We start from the raw sequence: 12,484 nt of genomic DNA, 5'->3' as shown, positions 1-12,484 counted from the left end.
TAGTGTTATAGATTTGTTGTTGCCTTTTCCAGTAGAAGAAAGGAACTGTTGGATGGTGTTTCCTGGATGTTCAGCTGAAACAGTAAGGATGCGGATTCTTGTGGTAACTTTTCACCCCTTCATTAATCTTCCTAACCCACTCCTACCCACATGAGGATGATGGAAGGATGTAATTTCTCACAGACACCAACAGAGTAAATCCTGCTTTCCTCTCTCTCCATCCCTCTGTTTTTCTCTCTATTTTCCTTTCCTCCCTGACTTCCTGCAACTTTTTCTCTCCATCCCTCTCCACTACCATCTCTGTCTCTCCCTGCCTCCATCCCTCTCCACTACCATCTCTGTCTCTCCCTGCCTCCATCCCTCTCCACTACCATCTCTGTCTCTCCCTGCCTCCATCCCTCTCCACTACCATCTCTGTCTCTCCCTGCCTCCATTCCTCTCCCCCTCCATCCCTTTCTATTTTTCTCTTTCTCCATCCTTTATTTCCTGCATCTCTCTCCCTCAGCCTCCTACTCCCTCTCTATCCCTCTCTCTCTGTCCATCTCTCTCATCTACTCTCTCTCTCCCCCTTTCCCTTCACCCGCCTCCATCACTCCCTCTCTCTCTCTCCCAGTGGAACTCCAGACTGTAGCCCCTGCTCCTAATTGCTCCCCAGCATATCCAGAGAGAGGAAGTTAATTGAGCGAGAGGCGTGGATGTCTCCCTGACTGAGGGGGAGCCAGGAAGAAGAGCCCCCCAATGACCAGCTCACCGCCTGGGGCAGGTGGCTCACTTCAAGGATGTGCAGACAGCTAAACGGATGAAAAGTAGTGAAATCACCAGGTGTAAATCTGGATTCTGGGGCAGAGAGAGAGAGAGAGGGGGAAGGGGAGGGAAAGAGAGAGAGACAGAGAGAGGTGAAATCTGTGATTTGAATTTATGTTCCAGGGCTGAGATTCTCTCTATCAGGGAAATCTTTACAGAGTTCTCTCATCACAGCAGTTACATATCTCACAGCACAGTTCATACATTAGAAGAGTACTATAACTTGTTTCTTTCTGGTGAAGAGTTTTGCGATAGGGATTGTTTTTCTTTTATCTTTTTCTTTAGTTTGTATGACTATTCCTTTGGAGCTTCATGAGAGAGAAGTGATTCATGAAAACAATCAGTTACCAAACACAACTCCCTGTGTTACGTGAGAGAAGGCTTCCACGAAAACATGCACTCAGGCTATAGCGAGAGTAGTGGACTGCACATTAGCTAGTCTCTCTGCTCGCTAAAGTAGTCTCTGTTATTTCTCATAACAGCTGCTGTACAGAAGGCTCTGACTCCCCAAACATCAGCCACCCTCCCCCTGGGACCGCCTCCTCACTGCCTGCCCCCCCCCCCCCCCCCCACACACATATACACTAACCTGTCTTCGGCTACCAATCCCTGTCCCCATGATTAAATGAGAGAGAAGAGAAAGAGAGAGGTGGAGAGAGAGAAAGTGAAGAGAAAGAGAGAGTAGAGAAAGAGTAGCCTGTGTCCCTGTGGGGCTATCATTAATTAAGCGTGAGATTGTGTCTCTCTCACTACTGTTTCTTCTCTCTTCCCTTCCCTTCCTTCCCTCCCCCTCTCTCTCTCTCTCTCCATCCCTCTCCCTCTCCTCTTTACCCTCCCTCTGTCGTTTTGTTGATCTACAGAGGAAATGTGATCCAACACCTCTCACCTCCTGGGACCTGGAGGGGCTGGTAGCACCAGGGAATGTGTCAGAGATGCAGACCAAAATAGTCACACACACATGCACAAACACACGCACACACAAACAGACACACACACACACACACACACACACACACACACACACAAAGCAAGTCTCAGCAACAAACCTGTCTAGCCAAGAGCACAGCATCACTAACAGTGCCTTCTCCACCTCTCCCTCCCTCCCTCCCTCCCTCCCTCCCTCCCTCCCTCCCTCCCTCCCTCCCTCCCTCCCTCCCTCCCTCCCTCCCTCCCTCCCTCCCTCCCTCCCTCCCTCCCTCCCTCCCTCCCTCCCTCCCTCCCTCCCTCCCTCCCTCCCTCCCTCCCTCCCTCCCTCCCTCCCTCCCTCCCTCCCTCCCTCCCTCCCTCCCTCCCTCCCTCCCTCCCTCCTGTCTGTCCAGAGGGGCAGCGTACGTGAGCACAGAGAACCTGCCAGCACTCTTTCTGGATGCTGGGTTGACAGTCAAGCAGAGGCCTGAAAAGCAGAGGCCCAGGGTAGGGGAAAGGCCTTGCCACAGCAGGATGAGTCACAAAAGCACTGTGGCCAGGCAGCGAGCCAGCACCAGAGATGTCCCTTCAAAACAGGGAAGCTCAGACTTCATGTCATGGGACTGAACTGGAGAAGGTAGGCAGGGACTGTGTCGATGGTTGACTGCAGTTTCTCTTCCTGGAAATATTGGAGTATGAAAGTAAGTGAGTGTATCAGCAGTACAGCACTCTTAAAAAGAGCTCATATGCTCCATGTCTTTTCACCTTGGGCAGATAGAGTCCCATACACAGTCTAAGTCATGACAGACAGATCCCTCATCGATCCTCTTAGATATTAATAGCCTGTGGCATCAAATGCTATTTTCCTCCCTAATCCCACCTGGTTCTGCCCAGTGACCTTGTGTGTGCTGGTGAGAGGAGGCTGTAATGCATCTGACTCAGCAGGATGCCAGCCCATCACCAGGATCTGTCCATGCCTCGCAGACAGACAGGCAGACGGCTTAACGCAGCTTTTAACATCCAGCCCCCCCTGACATATCCACAGACACACACCAGGCCGACACTGGAGACCTTGGCGATAGTTACACACACACACACACACACCGATTCAATAGACTTTCCTCCTTTTTTCTCTGTCATGTTCTCTGTTTTTCTCTGTTTCTTCTTTGCTGTCTGTCTCCTTCTCCCTCTATCTATCTCTCTCTGTCGGTCTCCCACTCTCTCTCTCTCACCCCCACCTTCCTCGCCTGCCCTCTGAACTGATAAAGTCAGACAGAAGCGCTGTCTGACGCCAGAGGTCATCGTTATTGTGCTCTGGACAATCTGTTTAAAGGTGAAGAGGCAGATAACTGCTGTCTTGTCTGCCGGGCGTCCAGTTGGCCCTTCCGCTCTCCTCCCGCTCTCCTCCCGCTCTCTTTCTCTCTCTTCCGCTCTCTCTCTCTCTCTCTCTCTTTCTCTCTTTCTCTCTCTCTCCCGTCTCGCTCTCCCCTTGCTCCAGGGAGAGTTATGGCTTTAATATGAACACTGCCAGTTCAATTTGTCCTCTGACATCAATGGGACGCTTGGCATGATTACTTTCTTGGCGAGCTGGGGACATTCATTGGCTTACAGTCAGGATGCGTTTCACAAAGCTCTCCATTATGAGAAGTGGAGGACAGAGAGAGGAAGACAGAGTGGAGGAGGTGTGAGGGAAGCCATAACGCGAGGGAGAGAGGGGTGAAGGACAGGAGAGACATCCAGGGCCCATCGAGGCATGACAGACAGCTACAGTAGCAGGATAAGGGGGCCGAGGCAAACGCGGAGGCTGAAGACCAAGGCAGGCACGGAGGCAGGCACGGAGGCAGGCACGGAGGCAGGCACGGAGGCAGGCGTGGAGGCAGGCGCGGAGGCAGCCTAGCTTTGCTCGACTGGGTCACGACTGAGTCTCGGTTCTCTGCCGCTGGAACGCTCAACCAAGAAGCAGAGCCAGGAACAGATATCTCTCTGAATACTCGCTCTGAGAAAGTGCAGCCTTCTGAAACATGACCACAGGAGAAGAGAGTTCCACCCCTCCCCCACCCCACCTCCCACCATCCCCTATTCCCCCCTACATCTCCCCTCCACCCAGACCCCTACCTGGATGGTGGGCGGGGAGCGTTGCTTGCGGGTGGTGGTGGTGGATAGGGTGGTGGTGGTCTCGATGAAGGTGGTGGACATCTCTGGGGGTACGGAGGTGGTGGTCCTCGCTGCCCCCCGGCTGACGGGCACGTCGCCCACCAGACGCACGCTGCCGTTGATCTTGATGTTGGCGTGCCCCTCGGCCGCCATGTTGAGCACCTTCAGACCGTTGTAATACAGGCCGGACAGCTGGCCCTGGTATGGGCGCTTGCGGTCGTTCCCCCCGATGGAGATGGTAGCCTGGGTGTTGAAGATGGTCAGCTGACGTCCTGGATGGAGGAGAAGGGAGGGAATGGGAGAGGGGAAGGTGAAGGGGTGAGGAAGGGGGAGGGGTGAGGATCAAAGTGACTAGGATTGCAGCATACTAGATGTGAACACAATCCGTTTTGGACTATTCTGTCACAACTACTTGTCAAGGGTCTGCTATTTAGCTACCAAATGGGAGATGAACTGATGAGATGAGGTCGTTGTTATGCACGGTGATTCCTCAGTCTAGAATTTCGGTGCAAAGATTATATCTGTGGACGTGTGGAGACTCTGAATAAGCTCAGAGGGTGAGTTGTTAACAACCCAGAGCATGTAGTGTTACATATACATATAGTACTGTGAATATTATAGATTATAATTAGTACACATTTACATGCATACATATATATATATATATATAGTAATATAGTACTAGTATACATATAGTACTATCAGCTGACGGACAACCGGGCTTAAATCTTTATTTCATTGCTTATGAAGTATTCTCTGATTACAACATGCATAAATCAATGAATAGTGCTTAGAGAAAGTCCTGTATTTTAGTGTGATGGTGTACAGGATGTGTGATAACAGTCGTGAGACCCGTCACTTCACTTCAACGTCACACACATTTGCTCTGGAATGGAGCACACAAACAGGAAATCGTATTTCTGGAACCCACAGGCGCACACTCACTGCAAGCTGATCACACTTGTCACATTTGCAATTACAAAACATCAGGCATGGAATGACAGGGACAGAAAGCTGGTATCAGACACATAAAAGAATATTGTGTGGATTCATGCATGCACTACCACTAATGGGGTTCAAGGCAGGTTTGGTTTTTAGAGTGTTAAAGGGACTTTATAAAATCTTAGGAGGTTTAAGTCATGACCTTTAAATGTAGTTTAGGATGATATTATGTCAAGTAGGACATTTAACACAGATAGCAAGAGGAGCACAAGCCCCCACACTTCCTTCCCCTCCATCTGACATCACCCCATCTTCAGTTAACTGGACTGAAATAGCTGGATGATTCCAAAAATGCATTCTGGATTTCAAGGCAGAATTCACTGTAAAAAAAATGATTGTGGAGGTCTGCACACCAATGACTATATCTACTGTATGATCTTCCAACAAAAGGAGGATCAGCTGTACTTTGTCATTGAATGTGGTCATAAAGGTAGCTGTGCCAAAAAATACTCCAGATTCCAGGGTCTCTCCAGCAGTACTATGCACTCACTGATAAACAAATGTGGTTTCTGTGTCCGTATAAACTGAGACTTTAAGCTTTAAAGTCTGACTCATGCATTGTTAATGAGGGCATTCAAATTTCTCCCTCAGTCCCTTTAACTGTTCACCATCAATGATTCAAAGCAACTCAAACGATGATCAAACAAAGGAAATGGGACAGAAAATAAGAGAAAAATAAATAAAGAATATGAGAAGAAAACAAAATCACAATATTTTAGTTTAATTATCGTTTAAAGGGTTTAAGGGATGGTTATTCATTCGCGGAGGTTTGAGGGGAACAAGCCAATGATATGACAGGAATAAAAAAATAAAACATTTTAGTAGTCCAGTAGATGTTACCTTTCTCCTGGAGCCAGTCCTCTACCGGCCGGGTGTATTTGAACGGGATTTTCTTGTTTGCCATTTGATAGCGCTCAATGTCGCTGTGAGCTTTGAAGTTTGAAAGTTTAAAAAAGAGCTGAAAACATCATACATCACCACTTACATTTAGGCATTGGTTTATAAAGAAAGTTTAGCCTTGTTTAAGAAAGATTAAGGGATTGTTATGAAGATTTTCTCGATATTTAGTTTGAAGTTTAATTGCTGACGTTTCAAAACATCTCGAACAACCAATGGTTTACTTGGGAAAAGCATGCTTTCCTATATTGAGGACTGTACATGGCAACATTAAAATACACATAGCCACAAAATCACCCAAACATCCTGCAAGAAGTGTTAGTTGGACAATGTACTTGTTTGCAATCCTTAACAAATCACGTTTTACTTGCATATATTTATAAATAAGGATAGTAGGAAACAAGCCTGCTGAGCTAAAGTGGCCGTCATTAGCATGGTCGTCTCCCACTGGACAGCAACCCACTTTAACATGACCAGGGTCAATGAGCAGGTCAGCCCAGCTAGCATGTGGAGGGGAAGAGGAGCAGGTGTAGGGAGGGAAATCGAGGCAAAAGCACTGCAAACCTGCTGGGACCGGGGGGGGTCCCCACAAACAAACATGTGAGGAGGACGGAGGGAGGGTGTACAGAGGGAGGCGAATACAGATGAGATCATTACCAGCAAGGTGTGAGCTCTTCTGGGTAGCTCCAGAGAGACAGGATAGCGTTAGATAGAAACTGCTGGACAACTAGAACTGTACTCTAGGGGTTACCTATACGTCAAATAATCTCAAGAATAATGATACATTTACCCAGTGTTTTCTACAGGTGTGATCATCTCAAGAATAACTACAAATATATTTACTGTTTGACTATATGCGTGATAATCTCTTAACAACTAGAAATATACAGTGTTTTCTAGACGTGTGAAAATACAAGTTTCTTCTACACACTGTGTAGGTGTAGAATGCTTAGCTGTATTCTACATATCTATAAATATAACGTGTCTATATCACACCTAGTTCTACCTGCTAAAGTAAGCAGGTTCCCTTCTGCTGGATCACATGATCCATGAGTTGCCAGCCAGCCAGTGGTCCAAGCCAAAGTAACGACAATTACAGCTCTGTGCTGTTGGCTAAATTCCTGGTGTTGGTGAAACGTGCAGTGCATTATGAGTGCCGTTGACAATGTCACTCTGTTCCCAAACGGTAAGTTTTCGCAGAAAACAAAGACACGTCGACCCGTTTCACAGTCGTTGAGGGAATAAATAATATATTGACTGGAGCCTTTCAGAGCACGATTTGTGAGACTTGAAAAAGCCTGGGAACTCGTTTGACGTATCTTCAGATTCAAAACGGGGCTGAGTCAAAGAAGAGTAACGTCACTGCGAGGCCCCAGGGGTCCACCTTGTATCATCCCCCCTCCCTGGAGGAAGGTAGAGGTAGATGGAGGAAGGTAGAGGGAGGTGGAGGTAGATGGAGGGAGGTGGTGGAGGTAATGACTGAGGGCTGTTTCAGTCAACCTCTCTTCCCTCCTTCCTTTTATTTCGGTTAAAAGAAAAAAGCTGAAAAAACACCAAGGAGCAATTCTTCAAAGCTTTCAGGTGGCGAGGGGAGGTGTGGGTGTAGAGACAGTTGCTGGAGGGCGGGTGCGGGGGGGGGCTCAGGGGGGCTAGAGGGGTGCTGGGTGGACGAGGCTGTTGGAACGGAGGTTAATACGTATCTAGAAAGACTCTGTGTCTTTGATCCACGCAGGCACACAAACACCCAGAGACAGGCTCCTCTGGACAGAGGCCACAAACACTGTTAGCAGAACACGTGTGTGTGTGTGTGTGAAGCCCTGAGGTATAAACACAAGCGCCCACGATCTGACGCAGAGCTCATACGCCACAACTCTCTCTCTCTCTCTCTCTCACACACAAACACACACACACACCTCTGGGTCTTTCTATGATGTCTTTATTAGTATTTGCTCAGTGGGAGTGAAAGCCAAACTATAATAACAGTACACACTCTACAAACACACACGAGTCTTGAGTTTCCGCGTAGAGATCGAGACGCCGAGATATTGAGTCAAGTTCTGTAAATTGGAATGTTAAACAGCGAGGGTGTCTCCTCCATTGGGGGCAGAAGCTTCCGGATGACTGGAAATGACAGTCTTGCGTGTAAACATGAATCATATTCCATATAAGAAGACTGCACCTGTGATCTGACAGAGGAGCCATGTAGGCTGTGGTTGTGTGCAAGTTCAAGTGTGCAAATATAAACAGCAGAGGAGGATGAGGACTGACCCAATCTTAACAAGCGTGTACACCTTCGAGAAATTAGATCTCCAGACCAACATCTGGGTCTCTCTCATTGTGTGTGTCTGCGGTGGGCGTCTCTGTGTGTGTGGGTCGTCTTCCCATGCGTCCACATGCGTGTGTGTGAGTCATGTTCCTGTGCAACAATGCGTGTGTGTTTTCAATTCTTCTCGCGTCCAAAACAATATCAGAATTTCTCCACCCCCGGTGGCGCCATTTCAGCGAACACAAAGCTGAGAGTTGGGACGTTCGCTCCCCACCCCCAGCCCGCCAGACGAGCCCAGGCCCGATCACAACTGTGAAAATATCTACCGTGACAGTCCCTGACCGTTCAGGCTCTCACAGAACCAGGAGTGTGTGTTCCATACATCACCGTCCTCTACAAGAGCCCTGATGCCAGGCTACAGCTCATAACCACCCTACAGCACAAAGCTCTCTAGAATATTCCCCCTCCTCTCTGAACACAGTCTCTCACTGCCCTCCACTGTTTCAGCCTTCTAAATCTATTACTCCCTTCATCTCTTGGTAGTCCAATCTCTCCCTTTCTCTCTCCCTTTCTCAATCCATCTCTGTTTCTGCCTCTTTCTTCTCCCTCCCTCCCTCCCTCCCTCCCTCCCTCCCTCCCTCCCTCCCTCCCTCCCTCCCTCCCTCCCTCCCTCCCTCCCTCCCTCCCTCCCTCCCTCCCTCCCTCCCTCCCTCCCTCCCTCCCTCCCTCCCTCCCCCGTTGCAGACAGACAAAGAGACAGAGAGCATTCATCATTCACTGCGTGGTCTGGAGGTTTGCTTGTTCACAGGCAGCGTTAGGGCGCAAGCTGCAGTACAGCTCTGCTTATCTCAATCAGCGTGGGGCTGGAGGGAGGCTGTGAGGAGGGATGCTGGAGGAGATAAGGGCTAAACACGTTTGGCCAGCAGGGAACATGAGTGTTTGTTTCAGTTCTCCCAAACAGTCGGCAGGTTTTCTTTTGTGAAACGGAGAGTAGAGGACGTCAGGGTCAGCTATGAGGTGATTGTGGATATACTATATCAGTTGCTATGGATGCACACGCGTGTAGCCATCTCTCAAGTAGCCCCCCACCTCCACACACACACACACCAACACACACACACACACACACGTAGTAACAAGTAAACATACAACCGTCCCCTGCATCTCACCCTGCAGCCTCAGGAGTCGCCTGCACGGCGGTCACTCAACCGTGGCCGTCCGGCCTCTCCCACAGCCGCGCCACAGCGGATGACTTCCGACCGGCTCGGTCCAATAGAGATTTCATCCCACGCAAAAAAAGGTCATGTTGTACTTAAATCCAAGCACACAGAGATGTAGAGAGTTGCATAAGAGATTAGCGTGTACATTCCAAACAAAGAGAAGCGCCCCCAGTGTGTGCATTGTCTTAGAATGACACCGGATTGCAGAATAAACATACATCTTTGACGAGGAGACGGGGATCGAAAGGAGAGAAAAACAGATGGAAAGAATGAGAGAGCAAAAGTGGGGAGAAGGACAGAGAGAATTCAGTCAGGCAGGATTACAGTATGGATGAGTGGGCCCGGCATAGAACACACCCCCCTGCGCCCTCCTTCTCTCCACCCCTCCTCGTTCCCTCCTTGCTCCCTTGTTCTCCTCATCCCATCTCATTCTATCCTTCAGTCCATCACATCTCATTCTCCCCATGCCTCCATCTGCCCCCTCATTTCTTCCATCCCTCTAGTACCCTCCTTCACCTCATTCTATCCATCAGCCCACCCCTCCATCTCCCCTCCACCCCTCCATCTCCCCTCCATCCTTGTCTCAATTGCCTGGCAGAAAACAGAAAACCCAGAAAACACCCCCAAAACGCCTGCAGCTAATCACAGTAAAGGGTCCTGTGATTTCAGAGTGGATGACTGGATCAGAACAGTGCCCGACTAGAGGCAGAGGCTAACATGACAGTCCTGATACCAGAGGCCTCCGCTCACTACAAGCCCCCTCACCCCCACCACAATTAGCTATAAGGGTTCGGTCTGGGTCAACTTTACATTTACGTCGATAATATCTAATCAATCCCGTGAGATTTCAATCTATAGCTAATTTAAACTGACAATAGCCACCATGCTACTTAATCAAACGCAAATATATGAAGGCCTATTTATTTGATACATTTTGTTAGGACAAACGAGCCAACTGTCGCCTTCACAAACCTCACTGCAGCCACCACTGACAGACAAATGACAACAAACCCACTCACTTGTTAACTGCCATAAAAATGAAAGGCGCACCCTCTTGCGCAATAGCTATAGCGGAGGCTCGCTGGGTTGTTTACCCAGAGCTACGTTGCCTGCCTGTCGATGCTACTGCTCCCCAACCCTTAATTACTCCCCACATGACAATACCTTTACAAGAGGAGGGGGCAAAAAATCCATCATTGTCAAATTACCAGCGCTGAGTGTCCCGCAAATTAGCAGCACAGGAGACAGAAGCGAGAGAGAGAAAAATAGATGGCCACATTTTCAATCTATTTCCCCGCGGCCAAAGGTATTTGGACAGAATAGCGAAGTTAATCGAGTTCTATCAACTAGAAGAGATTATGGATAAAATGACAAAACCGAAAGAGAACTCAACAGGTGTCAAACGACATTTCTGATTGGGTGCTTTGATCGGGCTATTGATTGGAAGGTGCAGGGCTCTCGAGAATGTTCAGAGAAACGTTGAATCCTAGTCATGGCCTGGAGATGACGGGAATAATCCTGTTCTTATTGGTTCAACTGTCCTACAAGAACTAGCCAATACAAAGAGTTGTTCTTAACCTTTGTACAAGGGGAATTCAACCTAAGCTAGCCTACTTAAACTGAAATCCTTCTAAAACGACCTTCGGCTGTACTTTCTGTTTGCACTTTTTGTACGTCGCTTTGGATAAAAGCTGAATGAATAAACATTTAAATTTACTTTGAATAAAGTACATTTTAATAAAATTAAGATGTTATTGCAGGCAACAATGCACTCTAGTCAAGTCTACTTGACATTTTCCATTATGTGCATATTTGTGTGCATATTTTTTAGGCAATGTTACCAAGAGAATTGCGGTAGAGTGAAGAATATAGAGGACTTGATGGGTGCAAAAAGGACATCCATGTTTTATTATCTGCACACTACATGGGAACATTTTCCATTACTGTGCTGTATGTATTTTTAGCAATAAAAACACATTATTTTTCAAATTCATAAACAACATTGCATTGCAACGGCAATGTTGTAGACATCAATCCTATACATATGATGTAGAAATACCGTCTCCTTCCCTGAAATAAACCTTCTGAAGGCAGTTTTCATCAGCCGTCGCTGACTACGGTCGGCCATTTTGAGCCATTCCCCATTATGGCGGGAGTGTCTTGGGTGTAACTGAGCAGAGCTGAGGAGAGTCTCTCCCTCCAGGAGGCTAACAGGCGGAGAGACTAGGTCAGCAGTCCCACCGAGGGCCGGGCGGGACGCACACATCAAAGGGGAGGACAGCGAGCCCAAATTAATGGAGTGTGCAGAACTGCTGTGGAGGATGTTCTCTCCTCCCTCCTTTTCCCCCACGGTGTCTTTCTCACTCCCTCCTTACCTGACACCCTGCCTCCCTTCTTCTCTGCCTCTTTCCCTCTCCCTCCCTCCCTCTTTCCCTCTCCCTCCCTCTTTCCCTCTCTCCCTCTCTCGCTCTCTCTGTCCCTCACCTCGCTCCAGTTGAGCAGCCCGTCTCTGTTCCAAATGAGGGTGGTGTCTGAGCCACCAAACAGAGCAGGCAGCGTTTGATGACCTCATTAGTATTCCATCCACTGTGTCACTACCTGGACCTGGGAGTGAGAGATAGAGGAAGGCTGCATCCTCAGCCTTAGCCCCAGTCTTACCAACCCCAAACCCAGCCCTAGTCTCAAACCCAGCCTCAGCCTCAAACCCAGACCCAGCCCTACTCCCCAGGGTACCAGCCTCAGGCCCAGTCTTAGTTCCAGCCTCAGCCTGTCCTACTCCCCAGGCTCCCAGGCTCAGCCCAAGCCTCAGCCCCAACCTCAGCCCCACTCCTCAGCCCCAGCCTCAGCCCCACTCCCCAGAATCCCAATGGAAGTCTGACAGCTCTCGTGTCTTTGCGTCTCAGCAGCCAACACACCCTCCCCTCCCCCCCTACTCTGCCCCTCTCCATCCCTTCCCCCATCTCCCTCCGAGCCCCCCATCCCTTCCCTGTCACCATTTGGCCAGATGCTGCCTAGCTAATACCTCCCCCAAGACAAAGACACTGGCTCGGCCTGCTTCTCTGGGCAGGGCCAGGTGTCCGGAGAACATGCCGAGCCAGGACATGGAAAGGACGATTAGGGCCACAGCATGTGTCGTACTGATTGCTGGCTTAGCCCTGGTCAGGACTTCACAGGAGCGTCAGTCCGTGCACGACGCCAGCTCTCCTGTAAGACTGGAGGTAGGGGGGAGGAGGGG

At 49.1% G+C, this 12,484-nt stretch overlaps 1 protein-coding gene across 8 annotated transcripts in view; it reads right to left on the bottom strand.

Annotated features, from left to right (window-relative positions):
- The window catches only part of nrxn3b (neurexin 3b), a 204,809-nt gene that overhangs the window by 32,008 nt on the left and 160,317 nt on the right, over positions 1–12,484 (bottom strand). For 5 of the 8 annotated variants that reach the window (XM_084699951.1, XM_084699950.1, XM_084699952.1 and 2 more), the window contains 2 exons: positions 5,707–5,796; positions 3,826–4,136 (listed from right to left, as the gene is read on the bottom strand). In XM_084699951.1, coding sequence (XP_084556077.1) covers positions 3,826–4,136; positions 5,707–5,796 — 401 coding nt within the window. Of the gene's footprint in view, positions 1–3,813; positions 4,137–5,706; positions 5,797–12,484 lie in introns of all 8 variants that reach the window. The other 3 variants (XM_084699954.1, XM_084699953.1, XM_084699958.1) reach the window with 2 other exon arrangements.

Source organism: Hypomesus nipponensis, chromosome 6 (assembly GCF_054491055.1).
Source record: "Hypomesus nipponensis isolate SF chromosome 6, ASM5449105v1, whole genome shotgun sequence".
In the NCBI taxonomy this organism is placed as follows: Eukaryota; Metazoa; Chordata; class Actinopteri; order Osmeriformes; family Osmeridae; genus Hypomesus; species Hypomesus nipponensis.
The sequence above is the reverse complement of the archived record's forward strand: the minus strand, read 5'-3'. Positions and strand labels throughout refer to the sequence as shown.